Here is a 24,536-nt window from a genome sequence, read left to right as displayed (position 1 = left end):
GAGGTTGCTGTGAGCCAAGATTGCGCCACTGAACTCCAGCCTGGGCCACACAGTGAGACTCCGTCTCAAAAAAAAAAAAAAAAAAAAAGAACAGAAGAGCACTTTCAGAAAACTGTGTTACATGCCATTACTGCATTCCTTTTGCTGTTATTAACTGGAGTTAAGAAGTGAAGAATAAATACCAAGAAAGAAAGTAGCCTTCAACAGACTCAAATAAATAAGGACAATACAATAATGATGATCTATGAAAGTACCACTTTTATGCATTATTTCATGTTTAAATGTTTGCTTCTAGGTCCACGGATTATATTCTACCTGTCATTACCACATTATAATGATAATAAGAGACCATGAACCTTGGAGTCTAAATGGACTTCAACTCAAATCCTAGGTCTACAGTTTTCTAGCTGAGTCACCTTGGCAAGGTCATTTGAACTTTGAGTCTATTTTCACTTATAAAATAAGAATGGCCAGGTGCGGTGGCTCACGCCTGTAATCCCAGCACTTTGGGAGGCCAAGACGGGCAGATCATGAGGTCAGGAGTTCAAGACCATCTTGAACCCCATCTCTACTAAAAATTAAAAAAAAAAAAAAATTGCCAGGTGTGGTGGTGGGCGCCTGCAGTCCCAGCTATTTCGAAGGCTGCGGCAGGAGAATGGCAAGAACCCGGGAGGCGGAGCTTGCACTGAGCCAAAATCATGCCAATGCACTCCAGCCTGGGTGACAGACTGAGACTCCGTCTCAAAAAAAAAAAAAAAAAGAAGAAGAATGACAGTAGATGTTCGGTAAATATTGGTTAGGAGATCTGGATCGTATACCTACCAAATCATATTGAGAGTACTGCCTTTACATAAACAGCTATATTATCCTGAAAGTGTGGTTCTCAGATCAGCACCACCTTTGAGCTTATTAGAAATGCAAATTCATGGATCCTACCCAGACCTATGTAATCAGATGGTCTGGGATAGGGCCCAGGAAACTGCTTTATAAGCTCTTTAGTTGATTTTTAATGCATGTTAAAGTTTGAGAACTACTGCCTCGGAGATCGGCTAGAAATGATTTCCCTGTGATCAATTCCATTAATGAACATGAAGGGATCTAATAGTCATCTGCAGGACCAATTTATCTGCTAGGCACAAGAGGCACAGTGCCAAGGGCCCATGACACTTTAAAGGTCTTAGGAAAATGTTTTTTTTTTTAATCAAAAGAAAAAAATGAACATAATGATAATAAGTATATAACAACAAATCCAATCTGGATTATATTTTATCTTTATACCAAAGTAGTTGTAAAATTAACTGATTTAAAAATTTTAAGTGTAGTTTTATATATAGCGTTTAAACTCTTGCTAAAAAATGTTTGATATATTTCCTATGGAGGAAGGGCCTCATGAAGTCATAGTGCTTAGGGCCCAGGAAAGTCATAATGCAGCCCTAGTCACCTGAAAGCTTCCCTGTTCACTTATAAATGTTGACACTGAAGGTACCTGGTAGGAACTGACCATATGTAAGAAATGTGTGCTATTTTTAGGATATATTCACTTACAATTTTTAAAAGATTAGTTCTGAGATTCATTTAATCAAAAGTTTAAAATTGTAAGCATTAAAATGGCTGATAAACAACCTGCTAAAACCCTAGGAAAAAATCTGCAACATGGAACAGGGACAGAAACCATTGACTAAAGAGAAGAACTGGAAATTAAAAATGAGTATGAAATATGGTAAGATTAAAAAAACAATAATAAGGTAATCAGCAAGTTGAAAGTTAAATAGGATAATGTAGAAATTATGTTAGAACAGAAACTTATATCCTTATAACAGAAATGGATATACTATTTTCATATAATGCTCATCATTTCATCTGGCACAAATACATTTAGCCCTTGAAAAACCATCAACCAGTCACTAATTGCAGAACCTGCTATTGTCTCCTGAAACTTGTACTTAGTTGTGGATTAACTATATACTGCATGTCTCAGTGTGGTGTTTAGAAGAATGGGATTTGGTAACTATGTTTTCAAAGAAATATTAAAATATTAAATTATATTAAAATATTAAAAGTTACTATTTTATTAATCATTATCAAGCTCTACCAGTATAGACTATGGGTCAGTTTATCCAAGTAGTTTTATATACAGTATTTTAAATTTGGCTAAAATAGAGGAAATATCAGCTATGATACAAAAGAATTTGCAGCCTTAGGGATAACATACACAGAGAGAAAACTTTGTTATGTGTCTATAACCAACTCAAATTTTCCTTTTGTCAATTCCCAGATCCCTCAGAGCAACTTAGGTTATTTCAACATTATAATCTTCAAATCCAAACCCTAGGTTCACACCCCGATTGCTGATCCCTTTTAGAGTATCTTTCCTTGATTTCTACCACAATGTTATTTGGGGCATAGACATTTTCTGAACCTCTAAGAAGATTGTATTACATAGTCTTTAAGGAGTCTGGGTTCTACGATCCTATCATCCTAAATTTTCCTTGGGAAAAAATTATTTTTGATATGTTGTATTATTTACTCATTAAGTAGATATGTATTAATTATCTATTGGTGCAGGATTCTATTCAGACAAAAAGTGCATTGCAGATGGAGGGTAACACATGTCCAAAGGCTCCGATGTAGAAAAGAGAAACTGAAAAATTGAAAATGGCTGGAGCTTAATGAAGAAGATGAGAATGCTGCAAGAGGAGGCTACTGAGGTAGGTAGGGAAGGGCCTGGGATTTAGGACTTTATCCTAAGAGCAAAGGTAAATCTTTGAGTGGTTTTAAACGGTAAAGTGCTTTGATCTGATTTACATTAAAAAAAAAAAAAAAAAAGAGGCCAGTTGCGGTGGCTCACATCTGTAATCCCAGCACCTTGGAAGGTCAAGGTGGGGGGGATCACTTCAACTCATGAGTTCAAGACCAGCCTGGGCGACACGGTAAAACCCTGTCTCTACAAAAAATACAAAAAAAATATAGCTAGGCATGATGGCGCACACCTGTAGTCACAGCTACTTGGGAGACTGAGGTAGGAGGATCACCTGAGCCTGGGAGGCAGAAGTTACAGTGAACTGAGATTGCACCACTGCACTCCAGCTTGAGTCAGAGAGCCAGACCTTGTCTCAACAATAATAATTAATTTTTAAAAAGATTATTGTGGCTTTTGTGTGAGAAATGGATTAGAGGAGGGGTAGAGAGAATAAGGAATAACCTGTTTGAAGCTATTATTGTAGTACAGCTGAAAGATTATAGTGGCTAAGATTGGTGGGGAGACACTGGAACTGGAAAAAATACGAATAGATTCAAGAGATAATCAGGAAGGAGATTTGATTTAAAAGAGAGGGGAAGAGGAGAGGGAGCGAGAAAGGGAGACGAGTGATTCTTAGTTTTTTGGCTTGTGAAACCAGAAATTCATGAATGACATGAGTGAATGACAATGCTATTCACTAGGCTAAGACAACCAGGAAAGGGGCAGGCGCGGTCGCCCACGCCTGTAATCCCAGTACTTTGGGAGGCTGAGGCAGGTGGATCACCTGAGGTCAAGAGTTCAAGACCAGCCTGGCCAACGTGTTGAAACCCCTTCTCTATTGAAAATACAAAAATTAGCTGGGCGTGAATTAGCCGGGCGTGGTGGCAGGCGCCTGTAACCCCAGCTACTCGAGAGGCTGAAGCAGGAGAATCGGTTGAACCTGGGTGGCGGAGGTTGCTGTGGGCCGAGATCACGCCATTGCACTCCAGCCTGGGCGACAAGAATAAAACTCCATCTCGGGGAAAAAAAAAAATCTTCTACACACTTTACCTTGTTTCCCATTGCATGTGTTGCTGTAGGTAATTACCACTAATTTAGCAATTTAACACAAACCTTTTCTGATAGTTCTGTAGGGTCAGAAGTCCAATACCTTTCTGATTGAGCTAAAGTCAAAGTGTCAGTTTTCCTTTCTGGAGACTCCTGAGGAGAACTGATTTTCTTGCCTTTTCCAGCTTCCAGAGACCGCACACATTCCTTGACTCCTGGCACCTTCCTCCATTTTCAAAGCCAGCATATATGCATTTTAAAAGCAAGTTTATTTTTAATTAAAAAAACAATTTCTCCAAATGGAATCAAGCTGATGAAAGATTTTTTTTTTTTTTTTTTGGAGGGAGTCTAGCTCTGTTGCCCAGGCTGGAGTGCAATGGCAAGATCTCGGCTCACTGCAATCTCCGCCTCCCGGGTTCAAGCAGTTCTCCTGCCTCAGCCTCCCGACTAGCTGGGGTTACAGGCATGCGCCACAACGTCCAGCTAATTTTGTACTTTTAGTAGAGAAGGGGTTTCTCCATGTTGGTCAGGTTGGTCTCTAACCCCCCGGACCTCAGGTGATTCACCCGCCTCGGCCACGGCGCCCGGCCTGAAAGATTTTTTTTTTAAAACTACATGTTGAAGTCTGCACAAATGGCCAGTTACCCACATTTGCCTATTACCTACACATCTCAGTATTATACTGTCATTGACACAGACGATGTCATAGAACATCACAACAGGATCATGCAATAACCTCAGGCAACAAAAATAAATTATATTCATTACACTACTTTTGCCAATCAGGAAAGATTATTGGTTCCCATTAGGAAAAAGATTTTAAAGGACGTTTAAAACAATAAGCCTTTCTGCATAGGCCTTCGTTAATAGGACAACTGAATTAGAACAGTCCATTCCCCCAAAGACTGCACTTAATCATACCGGTTTTCTGCGTCATTTTAATTGCTGTTGACTTTTCATTGACATTTAGCATAGATTTTTCCTCATTTTTGTTTTTTTAAAGAACGATACTGAAAGACAAGAAAAATGCTATCAGAGGACTACAAACCTAAAGGAATTGAGTTTCAGTCGTGAAACAGTATGATCGTTTTCTGTGCTTTCCATATTTCCTTGAATGAGAATGTAGTTTTTTAATATGAAAAAATTTTTAAAGGAAAAGAAGTTAAAAAAAAAAGCCTCACTTGTAAGGTAGGGTATGGTTTTTTCAAGTCTCAGGCACGTAAATGACAAGCGACTTCTTTAAAAAAAAAAAAAAAACTGCCATTTAAAGCTGACTGGTACGATCTTCCCTAAGTTATTTTGAAAACTTCTTGAAAAATAAATGTAGACCACGAATCATTTACCAAACATGTGATTCCAGTACCTCACTACTTTTTCTCTTCAGGTAGCTGTAGTTTAAATTCTAAGGCCTCCTCAAGAAATGACATTTTCACATTTCTTAGGCATCTGTGGTGCCAGACGAAAAAACCCATCACCGGCCTGGCGCAGAAGCGCACACGCCAGGTCTGCCATGGGGCCCAGGGCTGTGGGGATTTTGGATGTAACGTGTCTAGGCCGAACCCGCGCCGTGAAAGGCCGACCCTGCCGAAAGCCCGGGCGGCGGGCGCCCACAAGTCAGGGCTCGGTGCGGCGCGGCAGCCAGCTCTGCCGGCGAGCCGAGTCCGGGCTGCTGAGGGGGAGACGCGCTGGGGGCGGCGGCGGCGTCGGGGCGGGGGCGGGAGCCAGGCGGCAGCTCCAGCGCCCGTGGGGGAGGAGCGGCAGCGGCGGCGGCTGGAGCTGCTGTGGCGACCGACGCGAGGTGGTGGCAGAGGAGACCCACCCCTGTCCACATGGACAGTCGCAAAGGCCTCCGCTGATGCATTCACGCCTGGGCGGGGTGGGCGGACGACCGTAGCGGCGGCGGCTGCAGAACGAGTTGGGGGCCTGGAGGCGCCAGACGGTCGCGGAGACCTCGCCGCTCCGGCGCGGCTGTGCGGCCATTTTACGGCCTGGGACGAAGGGAGGCGTGTTTGTGTGCTCGCCTTCATTCTCCTTTCTTGGGAACCCACGGCTGGGGGAAGTTTCTCAGGCAGCCTGGGTGGGCGGTGGATGGGGAGTCGTGGGCCGAGAGGAACCGGGCCCGGGAAGCGCCGTCGTCGTCGTCGCCGCTCGCGTTCCCCCGGAGGGGCCTGAGAAGCTCGGGCCGCGGGCCTCGCTGCCCGCCAGCCCACGGACAGGCCCGGGCGCGCCTGGCCTGCTTTTGTGTAGGCCCATCTGAACGTGGGAGCGCCGCCCGCCTGACGGCTGAGCCCGAGGCCCGCAACCCTGCGGCGTCTACCCTCCTCCGGCGCGGCCCCTCATCCCGGCGAGCACGGCGGCGGTGTGGGCCATGGATTAAGAAGGAGGCGGCGTGGGAGGAGGAAGATGGCGGCCGGCAAGAGCGGCAGCAGCGCCGGGGAGATTACTTTTCTGGAAGGTACGTCTATTTCTGCCCTTGACGGGGAGAAAACAGGATATACTGGAAAACGTGGCCCCCAGAACCCCGGATATTCAGTTATCTGCGCTGGGTGGGTTTGGGGGGGCGGTGAAGTACGAGGGATGAGCGATGACGGAGAGGGAGTGTGCTGTGAGCGCGCTTGGTTCGAGTCCGCCCAGGAGAGGGGCTCGGCTGCGAGCCGGTTCGGCCCAGGGGGCGCGGGTGGATTGAGCCCCGAGCCAGAGTTGGTGGGCGTCCTTTGAGAGTGCGCGCTGAAGTCTTTGACATTAAAAAAAAATTTGGGGTGGTGGCCTAAGAATGAGAGCAGCCAGCATTCACATCTTGTTTGGTGTTCATGAAAAGTTTCAAATTGCTAAGGTTGGGTGCAATTGGGGACCAATCTAAGTAGGGAGGGGACAGTTAGTTTCATTGAGGTGTGTTTTATACCCTCTCCTCTGTTTCTCAGAGTTTCAGGCTTGCTTTTGCAGCCAGCCTTCCGATTAGGCCTGGCCTTGTCTGATATTCTTTCGGAATGTGTTTTTATAAAAAATTCTATAAAATAATTTATCTGGAAAAAGAGTAAGGTTTACAGTGTCAATTTTGGGGCCGTAACTAAAGCTCATTGACACAATTTGAGTGTTTTATTCACTCGTGAGGGAAAGTTAAACGTTTGCTGTAAGTAGACTAAGCCAGTCTCAAGAAAAGCTGTACGTTTTTGTTGGGGAAGGTGGCAATGGGGAACAATATTGATTTTTTGGCCTATGAATATATAAGGACCCCCAAAATAGAGCTAAATGTTATTGTAATTGTAGACCAAGAAGTGTCTATATTACTTAATTTGACTATGGGTTCAGTGTTTATACTGGTGATTGAGTTTATAAATATGTTTATCAAAAGGAGTCTCTGCTGCTCACAGACTCGTTTTGTTAAAAAGAATTAACTACTCTTTGGATAATTTTGCAAAGATGATTTTCATTGCAATATGTCATAAGCTTTACTTCAAAAATAACTTTTTTTAGTATGTTTCGGAAACATTACTGAATCAAGAAAGTACGATTTAACTTAAAATTAAGAAAACCCCTAAATAGGTTCTATAGGAGGTTGTTGAGGAATGGGAATGCCTTGGTACTGTTTTGTTAACAGCACCTCGAACAGTGCCTGGAACACCATAGGTACTCAGTGTTAGTCTAGTGAAAGAATAGTGAATAATAGAGGTAATTTTTCTTAATTCATCTTACTTGAGTATAGTGAAGTGAAAAAAAAAATCTTACCGTACAAGCCAGGCTTTATCTGAAAGTGATGAGAACTTTACAGGAGATTTCCTAGTAAGAGTAAGAAAAGCTTCTGAGTTTTTCTGATTTCGTTTGGTATTACCTCCATTCCAGTTTGCAGAATGGGTACCTGTCAGGAGGCTGAGAGGGTGCAGCTTGTGTTACAGGTAGTGCTATGTGTGTTGTTTTTGTTTTGAAATTGGAAACAAAAGATGGCTTACTCGTGCTTATTATCTTCAGTATGCAGATGATTATACTTTTGTGCTATCCTAGATTTCCAGCTTCTCTAGGCCCGATTGAGTTAAAATTCTAATTGGATGAACATAGGGAGGATTAAAAAAAGTACAAATAAAGCCACAGATGTAGAGTTAATGTGAGTTTCAAACTACTGCTTTTAGTTTAATCTAAAGGTCTTTGAGTGTACAGGTGTGATAAATTCGAGTTTCACCATGTCTTAAGCATTTTCATAAAGCAAGCAAATGGTAACTTCTGTAGAGCATAAGCATAAGGGTTCTGAGTGCGGTGGCGCACGCCTTTAATCACACACAGCACTTTGGGAGGCCGAGGCAGGCGGATCACTTGAGGCCAGGAATTGGTGACCAGCCTGGCCAACATGCGAAACCCCTCTCTACTGAAAATACAAAAGTTAGCCGTGCGTGGTTGGCGTGCGCCTGTAGTCCCAGCTACTGTGGAGGCTGAGGCAGGAGAATCGTTTGAAAACGGGAGGCAGAGGTTTCAGTAATCGCGCCACTGCACTCCAGCCAGGGCAACAGAGCGAGATTCTGTCTCCAAAAAAGAAAGCGTAAGGGAAAGGAGCAATTTTAGTTCCTCATAACACGTTTTCATGTACTATATTGAATCTTTCCAAATAAACGAATTATATTTAATACTACTTATGTTTTCTGCCTAATTTCCCATGATTCTTTTGGTGTCTTACACTTTTAATAATAATAAACTATTTTAGCCAGGCGTGGTGGCTCACACCTCTAATCCCAAGGCTTTAGGGGGCCGAGGTGGACGTATCACCTGAGGTCAGGAGTTTGACATCAGCCTTGCCGACATGGTGAAACCCCGTCTCTACTAAAAAAACAGAAATTAGCCTGGCGTGGTGGCGCCCGCCTGTAATCCTAGCTACTCAGAAGACTGAGGCAGGAGAATCGCCTGAACCCGAGAGCTGGAGGTTGCAGTGAGCCAAGATCTCACCATTGGCACTCCAGCCTGGGCAACAAGTGAAACTACGTCTCAAATAATAATAATAATAATAATAATAATAAATATTCCACCATAATTTGCCATATATTCTGCATTATCAGGTTTATAAATGTTCAAAATATTTCCCCATACATAGGCTCCTAGGATTTAATATTAAGACATCTACATATTACACTTCCTTTACTTTCCAGTCGACTCCTTGAAAAACTAAACTAGGTTTTCATTCACTCATCACATTTACGGCATCCTACTCTACCAGGCAGTGTACCACGGTGAATACAACAGTGCATACGACAGTCAAGGACTCTGCCTTTATTTAGTCTTCTATCTTAGGTTCTGTGAAAGCATATCTCTGTAATAAACTGTGAAAAAGTAATGACTTTGTCTTTTCATCATCATATTTCTTGCACCTGAAACATGTTTGTTGTTAATGAAATAAACCAGATGATAAACAGTGTGATGAACACTGGAAGACATAAACAGCAGTGATGGGGAAGCCATTTTACATAGCATTGAAGTCAGGAAAGGCATCCCTGATGAGGTTACACGTAAGTAAACACCTTAACTAAGAGACACCAGAATATGGCAGAGGGGATACATGTAAAGATTCAGAGGTACCATTTGATAAGCAAAAAGGCTGAAATGTAGTAAGCAAAGGAGAGAGTGATATGAGAGGCAGGCGATGTTTCATGCAGGATCATGAATAATTTTTATATCTTTCTCAGTAGTGGGAAGCCATTGAAGAGTTTGGGGCAAGGGGGTGTAATGATATGGTTTATCTTTTTTAAAAAATCACTTTGGCTGCTCTCTGGAATGAATTAAAAAGGGACAAGATTAAAAACAAGGCAATAAATTAGCATAATATTGTAGTAAGATAGAAGTGGTCAGGTCTTCAATTAGCATGATGTCAATGGAGATTGGGAAAGAGAAGTTGATAGGTTGAGGATATCTTTGGATGTAGAGCTTCAGGACTTGATGAATTGTACATTGAGTATCAGAATAAGAGGAATCAAAAGGTTTTGTTTAGCTTGAGGTATTGGTGGTGCTGCCGTTTACTGAGACGGAGTGGACTGATAGAAGAATGAGAAGGAAATTAACAACACTGGTCATATTAAATTTGAGATGCCTATGTGACATTTTTGCTCTAAAGTATGTTTTATATCTTTATAACTACTGAGATTCTAATTCCATTTCTTGTTATAGCTTCTCTAGGGAAAAGGAGACGTACTGGCTGCATTCTTTATTTTATTCATGCAAAAACACACTAAAATTGTATGGATTTCATTAAGTCACATGTTAAATTTTTTTACTCTCCTCTCCCCTCTTGTTTCTTTCACTTCTCTTCACTAACTGTTGATCGTACCCCTTTTCCACTTATGATAGACAGTTTTGGCAGGTTGCTCGCCTGTATTCATTTATTCAGTCAACAGATATTTATTGAACACCTGCTGTGTTGTAGACAATGGCACTGCACGGAGAGGCATAACAGTGAGAGAGAAGAAACCATGTTTTTTTCATAGAGTGTTCAGTCTGGTGTGGAAAGTAAAAAATAATAAAATAATAATGCTCTTAAATGTAAAATTATAACTGACAAGTACAGCAATGGTGGGTTGTTTATACAAGTTGGACATCCCAAATTTAGAAATCCGAAATGCTCCAGAATTTGAAACTTTTTGAATGCCAACATGACCCTCCTAAGAAATGCTCATTGAATCAATTCAGATTTTTGGATTTGGGATGCTCAGTTGGGATAATATAATTTGCAAATATTCCAAAATCTGGAAAAAAAAATTCTGAAATCTGAAACATTTCTTCTAGTTTCAAGCATTTCGGATAAGGGACACTTACCCTGAAATCATGAGAATTGGATCTAATCAGGGTGGTTTGAAGTGGGTATTAGAGAACAGAAGGTGGGGAGGCAGTGCTTTCTAGGCAGAGGGAATAAAATAGGGGAGCATGGCATGTTTGGGAAACTTAAGGGAGGACAATATGGTGTCAGGAGAGCGGTGCAAGATGATACTGGAGGTGACATCATTTGTTTCAAACAAGGTCAACAGCCGGGCATGGTGGCTCATGCCTATAATCCCAGCATTTTGGGAGGCCGAGGTGAGAGGATTGCTTGAGCCCAGGAGTTTGAGACCAGCCTGAGCAACATAGTGAGTCCATGTCTGTACAAAAAAATTAAAAAATGATGTGGGAGGATTCTTGAACCCAGGAGGGTGAGGCTGCAGTGAGCCATGATCGTACCCCTGCATTCCCACCTGGGAAACAGAGCAAGACCCTGCCGCCCCCCAAAAAAAGTCATTAGCTGCTACATGGAGAATGCTTCAGAGAGGGATAAAAGATTACCCTGTTAGGAGATGATTGGAACATAGGACTACGGTGATTGATGGAAGCCAGCTTGTCTTATAAACTTTTTTTTGATATTCTACCTCCTCTTTTTTTCACTCTGGGGGCTCTAACAAGTCTACTTACTCTCTCATTTCTTCATTTTTGTGTTGCACTTGTTCATATCTGGTTTTCTTTTCCTTTTTTTTTTTTTTTTAACCAAGTGAATTCCTTCTCCTATATTTTCTCCTGTTTTTCCTGAAGTAACTTTTTTCTGCCTTTCCTTTCTAATGTACATATATTGCTACTTTAGTTTGTTTTCCTTTTCATTTCAGCCTGTCTTGCTTTATGGACCTTCTCTACTAGGTTGAAAAGAGTGATGGTAAACTATTGCATGCAATGTTGTTTTCTACAGATACCAACAAAAATTTTTCTGTCTCCAAATGAAAAGTGTTTTCCATTTCCCTTTAGCCAGTCTTTTATGTTATACATAAACTCAGTGCAGAACCCAGTCAGTTTGCCAGTTTTACTGGAGACCTAAATACCTCACACTGTCTGTTAAACTAGAGCACAGTTTCTCCCAAACGATTGGCATTCTATGGAATATGAACAGGGTTTTTAGTTTCTGCCTGCTTAGGGGAATACACCTCTTTTTATTTTGATTGCATTACTTTTGGAAACTACATCGTGGGGTCATTCCTTATTTACTCCTTACTTAAGTATGTTTATTTCCTGATTTCATCCCAGTTAAAGTGATAAATAAATTGTTTATCATGTGAGTTCATGTACTTGAAATAGTAAAGTAGAACCTCACTTGGAATGAAAGTGATTTTCAGGCAAAGTGCAGTGGGTCATACCTGTTATCCTGAGATAACACTTTGGGAGGCCAAGACAGCAGGATTGCTTGAGTCCAGGAGTTCAAGAGCAGCCTGGGCAACATAGTGAGGCTCCACCTCTACAAAAAATACAAAAATTAGCCAGATGTCACAGCATGCATCCGAAGTCCCAGCAATTTAGGAGGCTGAGGTGGGAATATTGCTTGTTGCTTGAGCCCAGGAGGTTGAGGCCTGCAGTTCATGACACTGCACTTCAGGCTGGGTTACAGAGCTGAGAAGAAAGAAAGAAAAAAAGAGAGGGAGGGAGGAAGAAAGAAGAGGAAAGAGGAAAGGAGGGGGGAAAGAGAGGAAGGAGAAAAGAAAGTGATTTTTCAGTAGAAATGCATTGAGAATATGAATTCAAAAGTCAGAATGCTGAGGTTCAACATCTGGCTCTACTACTTGTTAGCTGTGTGATCTTGGATAGATTACTTAACCTCTCTGTTTTCTCAGCTGTAAAACAAAGATAATAATTGTCATTAAAAAATAATAATTGTAGTTACCTTAAGATTGCCATAAGGATTGAGGTAATATATATTACTTACAGCAATTCCAGGCATATAATAAGCACTCCGTGTAACTTGATATTATTTATTTTATTAGCAGATAGAGAAAAGAAAAACAGCTTCCTTTCATTGCTTGTCTTCTCTTCTATTTGAATTTTAGTTTGCATTGTTTTTCTTTCACTGACTACCTTTTTCTAGATAGTAACTGATTTTGACCAGTGTTGTAATGAGAGAGGAAAGAGAATGAAATTACATACTTTGTATGGCTAGACTTTCATAAGTTGAATATTCCTGTTGCTATTAGAAAAGTATGTTGAATATTTGAGGAACTTGAGGTATAGAAGGGTTGTGTGACACAGCTTAAGTTGTTGGGGAAGTCAGAATGTAGCCTGGGACCGACTTAATAGCTTCAGCTTTCTTCAGCATTTCCTTCCTCTCTCCCCTCTTCCTCATCACTTTGCTTCCCTGTTCTTACTCTTATCTCGTTTTCCTGTACCTCCCCCTAAAGGAAGGGGCAACCGAACAAGAGAAGGAAAAATAATAAGTTACTATGGAGAAGTATTATTTATTGATGAAGCAGCACTTTTAAGAAGGCAAAAACAGAAAGCCACAAATCTCTTGCGGCCCAGCTTCGGAAATTTACAGTGTTACTTCTTCCATATTGTATGGCCAAAAGAACACAGAGCCGGCCCTGATTGAAGGAGAGAGGGAGTAGATTCCAGCCTTCAGTGGGAAGAATGGCAAATTATTTGCAGCTATCTTAATCTATACAGTCATCTTTTGTCTCCCATACCTACCTGGTATTTTTTCCCCGTTCTTTCAACTGTCATAGTATTTTTCAGCAGTCATATAGTATTTTAAATGACAATTCTTAAGAAACCGAAAATCCAACTTTTGGACAGTTTGGGAAGCTAAAGAAGGACAAAACAAAATTGGCAACTTAATTAGTAATTTATTTCAAAGCTATAGATAGCAACAGAAACTTTCATTAGTTTAGTGTTTTGTTTTGTTTTGTTTTTTGAGATGGAGTCTTGGCTCCGTTGCCCAGGCTGGAGTGTGGTGGCACCATCTCAGCTCACTGCAACCTCCGCCTTCCTTCCAGATTCAAGCGATTCTCCTTCCTCAGCCTCCCTGGTAGCTGTGATTACAGGCACGCACCACCACGCCTGACTAATTTTTCTATTTTTTGTAGAGACGGGGTTTCTCCATGTTGTCCAGGCTGGTCTCAAACTCCTGACCTCAACTCATCCACCCACTTCAGCCTTCCAAAGTGCTGGGATTAGAATTGTGAGCCACCTGGCCTTAGTTTAATTTTTAGTTGATTGGAAATGGATTCAGGAATTTCTGAAACTAGGCAAGCATAAGTATGGACAAAAGAGGAAGAATGTTAGAAACTTTTCTTTCCTTTTGTTTTTTCTTTCATTTAGTGATGCCTGGGTCATACTGTCATTTTCATTACTTAAGCTCTTAGAAATGGTCATACTATTCACGATATTAAAAATAAAACAGTATCTTGATACAAACTGCCAGTTAATCCACTAAGTCACAGACTGTTAATGCTCACAGTTACAGTACACTTAAATTGCATACCTAAGTCATATTACTTAGGATGATGCAACAATGGATAATCCATTATTGTGACTGCAAATGATGGTTGCCATTATCAGGTAATAAAACAATGGCTACAATTACAGAAAGTGATAGATAATCTGTGCCATATCCGTTTGACACTAAAAACAGGGTTGCTTTTGGCCCCTAATTTTTTTGTCTACCTTTGGGTTTTGTGCTTCCCAGAATCTTCTGCATCCATTGGCAAAACTTAGGACCTATCATCTTCAGAGTATATGGGGCTTTCAGTGCTAAAATTGGGATAGTACCAGGCACACTGGGATGTTTGGACACTCTGCCTTGTCCTAGTTTAACAACAGTTACTTTGAAGCCATCTGAAACTAGCCTGGAGTAGTATGACAACAGCCATGTTCTGATCTTGCCTTTGGAGGTTGTTTTCATTTGTTTTGTTTGGGGGTGGGGTGAGAGAGGACTTGCTATTTCAAACACATTTTATACTTTTTGAAGATGTGTTTTTTTCCCTCCCAAATTCACTGCATTACAGTCTTTGAAACAGAATGGGAGAAAAAAATAACAAAGTGCTGGCATCCAAAAGATGGTAAATTCACTTTTCATTTTTGATAAAGAGTGGACAATGAGGAACTAGAAATTCTAGGCTTGGAGAATTTAAACTGTTTAGTAACCGAGTTGTTTCGTATATTCAAAAATCTACAAACTTTGTACCCTAATAACCTCCTACTTAGGAATCTAGCGCTAAATTCTGGAGACAAGATGAAGGTACTACTTCTTAACTACCATGACTCCTGCTCACTACTTCTGTGGAAACCAATAACTTCTCTTTCTTCATAACCCCCGCGGTCACTATTTGAATGAAGTGGGATTCTAAACATTTTGGCATTTGATCTTCTGCTTTCAGCCCAAGTTGGTTTTCATTTTTTAACCACAGGAGATATCAAAGAATGATTTAGTAAATCATAATAGCAAATAAGTCTGAGGCTGTTTATCAGCTTCTCCTTCACAAGTTTGGATATCAGCTCCTCAGTCTCCTTTGTTTTCACCATTTACAGACTTCACTTGTTTCTTGAGTCTCTGTTAATGTAAGCTTTTTATGAAACTGTCCATCTTCTTGAATTATGTGTTTGCACTTTGAGAGTTAAAGTGTTCCTCAAATTTTGTCTGTCTCACAGAATCCTGAATTCCCTGACACTTTGATGATCCTCTCACTTTAGAGCATAAGAAACATTTGGAACTACTTATCTCATGCAGTCATTTCTCAGTTTAATTTCTGGCTTCTAAGTTTGTGTGCTTCAGCTTGAGATAAGTGTATTTTTAAGAGATTGTGTATTCTGTGTAAAGGTAGCAGCAACTGCACCACTTTGGAATAGGTATCATTGCTAGACTTTTTCATTCCATAGAAAGCTAAGGAGTTTCTGGCAACACCTGTGGCAACACCTGTAGCACTAAACTACTGCCTGACTAATGAACTGAACTGACTATGCTAGCATCCTGCTGAAAGGTACATAGAAATAGATAGCCTAGTGAAGCTGGGGTCCTAAGGGAAAGAATATTTTGGTTTTGGTAGCTCACAGAGGGGTCTAATTTAATATGACTTCCAGAAATATAATTTTTTAAGACTTTATCTTGAAGATAGTAGTGATCTATTGGTTTGTCTTCTGTACCAAAAGATACAGGTTTTGAAGATCAGGGACTTGAGAAAGGCTTAACTAGGTGATTTTTCTTCTTCATGTAGCATCTGCAGGGGTGATTTGGTGGTGGCTTGTGTGGTTTGGTTGGGAAGTTCCATGTCTGCAGTCTAAAGATCTCTTTAGATGGCAGCAGAGTACTCTGCAGCAGGGTACTCAGACTTGTAACATAGTGTGACTCAAGGCTTTGAAAAATCTTGATAGTTCTTGAGAACAACGGGCTGTAGCCTACAAAGCCACATAAAATTGCTTTCCTAACTTTCACATTTATATTTATATTTCATATTTTCTTTTGCTGCATTTATATTTCTTAAGTTACATTTTTCTTATGAGTTTTTCTCATATTCATAATTGTGGTACACTTATGGCTCACTGCAGTCTCCAACTCCTGGGTTCAAGGGATCCTCCTGCCTCAGTCTCTTGAGTAGCTGGGACTACAGGCATGTGCCACCACAGCCAGCTGATTTTTTTATTTTTGTAGAGACAGAGTGTCACTGTGCTGCTCAAGCTGGTCTCAACTTCTGGCCTCAAGCAATCCTCTTGCCTTAGCCACCCAAAACGCTAGGATTATAGGTGTAAGCTGTCTGATAACCCTATGAGACTATCAGAAATTAAAACATCACTACAGTGGGAGATGATGCATAGAAACAGGAAAACTTAAAAACAGCTACTGAAACCACTTTGGAGATCAATTTGGCAATACCTATTGAACTTGAAATTGCACATCCCTGAGGACCAAATCATTCCATTGCTAAGGGATACCCTAGGTCAGGTATCAGAAAACTATGCCCCAGGCCGGGCATGGTGGCTCACGTCTGTAATCCTAGCACTTTGGGAGGCCAAAGTGGGCAGATCACTTGAGGCCAGGAGTTCAAAACCAGCCTGGGCAACGTGGTGAGACCCTCCTCACTACTAAAAATACAAAGATCAGCTGGGCATCATGGCACATGCCTGTAATCCCAGCTACTTGGGAGACCGAGGCACGAGAGTCACTTGAACCCAGGACATAGAGGTTGCGGTGAGCCAAGATTGTGCCCTGCACTCCAGTCTGGGTGACAGAGTGAGATTCTATCTTAAAAAAAAAAAAAGAAAAGAAAACTATGACCCAGCCAAATTTGGCCAGTGTTCTGTTTTTAAGAGGCTCATGAGCTCAGAATGGCTTTTATATTTTTAATGACTGGAGGGAAAAAGTCAAAAGAATGTTTCATGACACATGAAAATTACATGAAATTCAAATGTCATTGCCCTTAAATAAAGTTTTATTGCAACATAGCAATACCTATTTGCATTATCCCAGCCTTCTCATTGAAATGGCAAGGTTGAGTAACTGACAGAGACTGTATGGACTACACAGTGTAAGATATTTACTATCTAGCCCTTTACAGAAAAAGACTGGTGACCTCTGCCCTGGAGAAACACACATGCACAAGGAAACAAACTTAAAAAAAAAAGTTCTTAATAGCAATATGAGACATACTAAAATGTTCATAGTAGCAATGTATGTAACAGTAAGAAGGTGAATGTAACCTAAATTTCCACAAATGGGGGATATATACATAAGCGATTATATTTATACTGTGTAACACTAAATGATAATGAAAATGAAAGCACTAGAGTTTTGTGGTTTTTTTTAACCCTTTGAAAGTAAATTTCAGACATGCTGCTCATTTAACCCTAATTACTTTATTGTGTAACTTACCCGTACTTTTGTTTAGGAAATATACATTCTCTTGAGTTACTACAGTGTAGTTATAAAACTTAGAAAATTAACATTGATACAATACTATAATCTACAAACATTTTTCCACTTTCATTAGTTGACCTAAAAATGTTCCTTAATAGCAAAAGAGAAAAAATTCTGGGTTCAGGATCTGATACAGAATGATGTTTGCATTGATTTGTCATATCCCTTTTGTCTTCTTTAATCTGGAAATAGCTTTTCAGACTTTGTCTTTCTTGACCTTGACATTGTTTAAGAAAACAGGATGGTTATTTTGTAGTTTAATCCCAGTTTGTGTTTATCTGATGTTTCCTTATGATTCAAGTCAGGTTATGCATTTTTTAAAAATATAAGGAATGCCATAAAAATGATTTTTTGTTTTTCTCAGTGTGTCATATCGAGAGGACCATGATGTCAATTTGTCTTGTTGTTGGGGAAATTGATCAATTGATCACTTAGTTAAGGTGGTGTTCGCCAGATTTTTCTGCTGAAAGTTACTATCTTTTTTTTTTTTTTTTCGAGATGCAGTCTGGCTCTGTCGCCCAGGCTGGAGTGCAATGGCGCGATCTTGGCTCACTGCAACCTCTGCCTCCAGGGTTCAAGCCATTCTCCTGTCTCAGCCTCCCGAGTAGCTGGGATTACAGGTGTGCACCACCACCCCAGGCTAATTTTTTCGTAGTTTTAGTAGAGTTGGGGTATAACCATATCGGCCAGGCTGGTCTCGAACTCCTGCCCTTGGATCCATCTGCCTTGGCTCCCAAAGTCCTGGAGTTACGGGTGCGAGCCACTGCACCCAGCCACTATCTTTCTCTTTGAAATTAATAAATATTGTGAGGGGAGATACTTTGAAACCTTGTAAGTAACTTGTTTCTTACCACATTTCACCCACTGATTCAGCATCCATTGATGATTCATGCCTGAATCCCCCAGTTATTAATATAATGGGTCCCTAGTGATTTTTCTCCCTTTACTGCACCAACAATAGAAAAGTAAAGAAAACTATGACCCCGCCAAATTTGGCCTTCACTGTGTACTTCAGTAGACTTGTTGATAGTTTATTGCTGGGGAAGAGTTAGATGTTTGCTGAAGGTCTGGGGAGTTATTCCTATTTCAGATTACGGAAGTGCCTTCCTATTCCTGGTTTGCCATTTTTGTTGTTGTTGTTGTTGTTTTGAGACAGAGTCTCACACACTTTGTTACCCGGGCTAGAGTTCAGTGGTGGCTTGATCTCAGCTCGCTGCAACTTCCACCTCCCGGGTTCAAGCAATTCTTCTGCCTCAGCCTCCCAATTAGCTGGGATTACAAGCATGCACCACCACAACCATCTCATTTTTGTATTTTTAGTAGAAACAGGGTTTCGCCATGTTGGCCAAGCTGGTCTTGAACTCCTGATCTCAAGTGATTCACCCACCTTGGCCTCCCAAAGTGCTAGGATTATCTCGCCTATCCTGCCAAGAGGATTTTTTTGTTTTGTTTCATTTTTCTTGAGACAGAGTCTTGCTGTGTCGCCCAGGCTGAAGTGCAGTGGCGCGATCTCAGCTCACTCAACCTCTGCCTTCTGGGTTCAAGCGATTCTCCTGCCTCAGCCTCCCGAGTAGCTGGGATTACAGGTGCCACCTGGCTAATTTTTGTATTTTTAGTAGAGACGGGGTTTTGCAACGTTGGCCAGGCTGGTCTCAAACTCCTGACCTCAAGTGATCCACCCACCTCAGCCTCCCAAAGTGCTGGGATCACAGGCATGAGTCACCATGCCCTGCCTGCTAAGAGTTTTTGTTTGTTGTGAGTGGATATTGTAAATTACATTCATAATTTTCAAACATTTACTTTTGCTTTTTAGAATAGACCCTACCTAATTGTAATGTGTTATATATCACTGAGTTTGATTTGCTAATATTTTATTTAAGGTTTATATCTGTCTTTATGTGAGATTCCTCAGTAATTTTCCTTCCTTGAATGTCATTGTCAAGTTTGGGATCAAGTATTCTGACTTCATAAAATGAGCTGCAAAGTGTTCCTTTTTTATTTTCTGCAAAAGTTCAGATAAGATTGGTGCTATTTTTTAAAAGTTTGAAAGGAATTAGTGGCTAAGCCCTCTGAGCCTGAGTTCTTCTTTTTTGGGGAAGATTTATAATAATGAATTCAGTTTATTTTATTGATATAGCAGCATTAAAAATCTTCTTTTGCTTCTTGTGTTCACTTGTGCCCTCATAGACATTTATGTTTTTGCTTTCTTAGGTCAACTATACTGGTTCTATTTCTCCACCAAATGTTTATCTTTTTTCACTTTTGTTAATCTCTCTTCTATTATCTCCTCTCTGGTTCTTTTTGTTCTTATGGGTTGCTACTTTTCCTCCTCTTTCCATTATTGTCATTTTAGTGGAGGATATGGAGAAAACTTTATGTGTTTAATTTGTGATATTTAACTGGGATCTCTCCTTAATCTTTTTCTTTCCATCTCCTTAATTTTCTAACTAGAATGTAGTGGACATAATGTCCATAATTATAACTACTGTCATAATTACTAATGTCAGCTATAACAGGCTATTGAAATGTAGTGATACTCCCGAGGACTTTTGAAGATTTTTAATTTTTGTTCCCACTCCAAGTTGCCACCAAACTTAAAAAAATCTCTTTTCTTTTTATAATCTCTTTTATTTTTTTCTCTCATTGGAAATTATTACTTCCACAGAGGTTCTAATCTAATATCAGTTAGGGTATGTTTGAGTTTGCTAGAATTGTGTGTAAACAGCTAGGTGCAGTGGCACACACCTGTAATCCCAATGCTTTGGGAGGCCGAGGTGGGTGGATCACAAGGTCAGGAGTTCGAGACCAGCCTGACCAACATGGTGAAACCCCATCTGTACTAAAAATACAAAATTAGCCGGGCGTGGTAGCGTGCGCCTGTAATCCCAGCTACTCAAGAGGCTGAGGCAGGAGAATTGCTTGAACCCGGGAGGCAGAGGTAGTGAGCTGAGATTGCACCACTGCACTATAGCCCAGGAAACAGAGTAAGACTCCGTCTCAAAAAAAAAAAAAATCTGTGTAAAGAACCCTAGTTCCTTTAGTGCGTAAATATTATAACATCTCTTTTGACTTTTGAAACATAGGTTCATTTTACATTGTGTTTTTTAATTTTTATTTGTGTATTTTTGAGACTGTCCCGCTGTGTCACCCAGGCTGGATTGTAGTGGTGTGATCATGGCTCGCTGCGGCCTCAACCTCCCAGGCTCAATTGATCTTCCGTCCAATCCTCCTATCCCAGCCTCCTCAGTACTACACAGGCAAGCACCGCCATGCCAGGCTAGGTTTTTTGTATTTTTTTGTAGAGACAGGATTTTGTTATGTTGCCCAGGCTGGTCTCAAACTCCTGGGCTAAAGTGATCTGCCTGCTTCAGCCTCGCAAAATGCTGAGAGTACAGGCATGAGCCACCGCACCCAGCCTTTGGTGTTTTAAAACCTTTTATTTTGGAATACATTTAATAGAAGTTTTAAAGCTGGTTTAGATAATTTCTTTCCTTTTTTTTTTTTTTGAGATGGAGCTTCGCTCTTGTTACCCAGGCTGGAATGCAGTGGTGTGATTTTGGCTCTCTACAACCTCCATCTCCTAGGTTCAATCGATTCTCTTGCCTCAGCCTCCTGAGTAGCTGGGGTTACAGGCATGCACCACCACGCCCGGCTAATTTTGTATTTTTAATAGAGGTGGGGTTTCTCCATGTTGGTCAGGCTGGTCTGAACTCCCGACCTCAGGTGATCCGCCTGCCTCCGCCTCCGCCTCCACCTCCCAAAGTGCTGGGATTACAGGTGTGAGCCACTGAGCCTGGCCAGTTTAGAGAATTTCTATGTAACTTTTACTCAGCCTCCACTAATGTTGCCACTAAATATAGCCAGTGTATGTTTGTCACAACTATGAAATTTAACATTTGTATGATAGTAGTATTACTATTACCTGAACTACAAACTTTATTTTGTATTTCACCAGTAATTCCATTAACGCCTTTTTCGTATTCGAGAGTCCAATGCAAGACTTCGGATTTGATTTTTCTTGTCTCCTTAGTATACTGTGTTCTTTCACAGTTTCTTAATCTTTCCTTGTTTTTCATAACCTTGGCAGTTGTACAAAGTACTGTATACAGGTATTTTATACAATGTCCCTCAAGTTGGGTTTGTCTGATGTTTTCTTATGATTAAACTGGGATTATGAGTTTTAGGGAAAAGATCACAGTGCTGAAGTGCTGTTTTCATCATACCATATTGAAGCATGCATGCCATGAATAAGACATGTCACTATGAATGTTAACTATGATCACTTGGCTGAGGTAGTCTCCACTGTCTCCATTGTCAGTTTGTTTTTCCCCCCTTTTAGGTCTGTGTTTTTGAAGTAAGTTACCAAGGTGAGCCCGTACTCAAGGAAAATTCATTTTTACCTTTGGAGAAGGGAGTATATGCTTATATTATTTGAAATTCTAATACAAGGATCATGTGTTCCTTCTTTCCATTTATTTATTTATTCAATCATCTGTTTTTATCAGTATGGATTTTGGAATGTTTATTTTATTTAGGAGTTATAACCCAATGCCAATGTTACTTATTTTTGCTAAAATTGTTCCAACTTTGGCCATTGGGAATTCTTTCAAGTTGGCTTCCATAACCTTTTGATACTCCCCCATCTTTAAAAAAAAAATGACTTTAGGCCGGGCGCGGTGGCTCAAGCCTATAATCCCAGCACTTTGGGAGGCCGAGACGGGCGGATCACGAGGTCAGGAGATCGAGACCATCCTGGCTAACACGGTGAAACCCCGTCTCTAATAACAATACAAAAAACTAGCCGGGGAAGGTGGCGGGCGCCTGTAGTCCCAGCTACTCGGGAGGCTGAGGCAGGAGAATGGCGGGAACCCGGGAGGCGGAGTTTGCAGTGAGCTGAGATCCGGCCACTGCACTCCAGCCTGGGTGACAGAGCGAGACTCCGTCTCAAAAAAAAAAAAAAAAAAATGACTTTATTGCATTCTGACCCTGTAAGTTACACCAGGTTCATGTTGGTGTTTTTTTCTGCCTCTGGCCTAGAATCAGTCATTTCTTCTAGGAGCCCTGGCTCCTTTTATTAGAGAGAATGGTATATAGAAACCAAGATCTAGTTGTAGGTGTGTTTGTTGCTACTGGGGTGTCATTGCTTCTGGACCCTCTAAGAAAGCAGTCCTAACTCTCTATATTAACCCATGTTACAACATACCTGTTCATCTGTATATGTATTAAATAAATGTGAGTTCATGCTGGTATGTCCGACTGTAACCTAGTACCACAGGGTTCATTCTATCTTTCTTCTCTTGTTTATTTGTAACTTCTTTATCTGACAGGGAGAAACCTTGTTTCTATTATCTACTATTTATTATGTTTTCTTTTTTTTGGGGGGCGGGGACAGAGTCTTGTTCTGTCACCCAGGCTGGAGTGCAGTAACACACGGTCTCTGCTCACTGCAAGCTCCACCTCCCAGGTTCACACCATTCTTCTGCCTCAGCCTCCCAAGTAGCTGGGACTACAGGCGACTGCCACCACGCCCAGCTAATGTTTTGTATTTTTTTTTTAGTAGAGATGGGGTTTCACCATGTTAGCCAGGATGGTTTCGATCTCCTGACCTCGTGATCCACCTGCCTCGGCCTCCCAGAGTGCTGGGATTACAGGCGTGAGCCACCGCACCCAGCCTATTTACTTATGTTTTCAATCCCAGTATACATGTTAAGAAGTTTAATGTATACTGGCAGTTTGCTCATTAAGACTTATTTCCTCCTGTTCATGATATTTCTGAAACTTTTTTCGGGCTTGCATTGAAGTTTTATATTTTTTAGAGAAGATTTGTGTTTGCTTGTGTTAGTCACTTTTAGGCTGTTTTTTTCCCCCCTTTTAAAAGCAGTTTTTTATTGTGGTATAATATACATAACATAAAAGTTACTGTTTAACAATTTTTAAGTGTACATTTATACAGTTCCTTGGTATTAAGTACATTTATAATGTTGTGCAGCCACCACTGATATTTTTGGATCTTTTAAATCATCATTAACAAGAACTGTGTACCTATTAAACAGTAATTCTCCATTTCTCTACTTCCTTTAGCCTCTGCTAACCTTCATTCTACTTTCTGTCTCTATGAATTTGCCTATTCTGGGTACCTCATATATGTGGAATCATACAATATTTGTCCTTTTGCATCTGGCTTATTTCACTTAGTAACTGTTTTTAGGGTTCTTCCATCTTGTATCCTGTATCCAATTTGTATCCCTTTAAGGCTGAATAACATTCCATTGTGTCTATGTGTGTGTGTGTGTGTGTACATATGTACACACATACTATATTTTGTTTATTAATCTGTTGATAGAAATTTGTGGTGTTTCCGCCATTTAGCTTACTGTGAATAATGCTACTGTGAACATTGGCATACAAGTGTCTGTTTGAATACATGCTTTTGTTATTTTAGATGTCTACCTAGAAGTGAAATTGCTAGCTCATATGGTAATTCTATGTTTAACTTTTTGAGGAACTGCCAAATTCTTTTCTACAGTGCCTGAACTGTTTTTCATTCCCACTAGCAATGCACAAGAGTTCCAATTTCTCCCACATCCTAGCCAATACTTGTTACTTTCCATTTTTAAAAGTAAATAATAGCAACCTGGCAGGGTGGCTCACACCTGTATTCCCAGCACTTTGAGTGGCTGAGGTAGGGAGGATGGATTGAGGCCAGGAGTTCGAGACCAACCTGGGCAAAATGGCAAGACCTCACCTCTACAAAAAAATGTAAAAATTGCCTCAGCATGGTGGCATGTGTCTGTGATCCCAGCTACTCCATAGGCTGAGGCAGGAAGATCACTTGGGCTCAAGAGGTCAAGGCTGCAGTGAGCTATCATGGCGCCACTGCACTCCAGCTTGGGCTACCTTACCTCAAAAAAAAAAGAGAGAAAAAAGCTGTTCTAATGGGTGAGAAGTAGTATCTCATTATGGGTTTGATTTGCATTTTCTAATGGTTAGTGATGCTGAGCATCTTTTCGTGGGAGGGTATTTTAATTATGGGTTTTTCATGGCCTTGTACGTTGTGAAAATTCTGACTATGTACCCTAGTTAATT

At 40.8% G+C, this 24,536-nt stretch overlaps 1 protein-coding gene across 3 annotated transcripts in view; it reads left to right on the top strand.

The window, feature by feature from the left end:
• Positions 1–5,153: 5,153 nt before the first annotated feature.
• Positions 5,154–24,536, top strand: part of SENP6 (SUMO1/sentrin specific peptidase 6) — a 121,105-nt gene continuing 101,722 nt past the window's right edge. For 2 of the 3 annotated variants that reach the window (XM_011942935.1, XM_011942934.1), the window contains exon 1: positions 5,154–6,242. In XM_011942935.1, coding sequence (XP_011798325.1) covers positions 6,191–6,242 — 52 coding nt within the window. In that variant the 5' untranslated portion in view covers positions 5,154–6,190. The remainder of the gene's footprint in view (positions 6,243–24,536) is intronic. The other variant, XM_011942936.1, reaches the window with a different exon arrangement.

Source organism: Colobus angolensis, unplaced genomic scaffold, assembly GCF_000951035.1.
Source record: "Colobus angolensis palliatus isolate OR3802 unplaced genomic scaffold, Cang.pa_1.0 Scaffold213, whole genome shotgun sequence".
Classification (NCBI taxonomy): Eukaryota; Metazoa; Chordata; class Mammalia; order Primates; family Cercopithecidae; genus Colobus; species Colobus angolensis.
The sequence above is the reverse complement of the archived record's forward strand: the minus strand, read 5'-3'. Positions and strand labels throughout refer to the sequence as shown.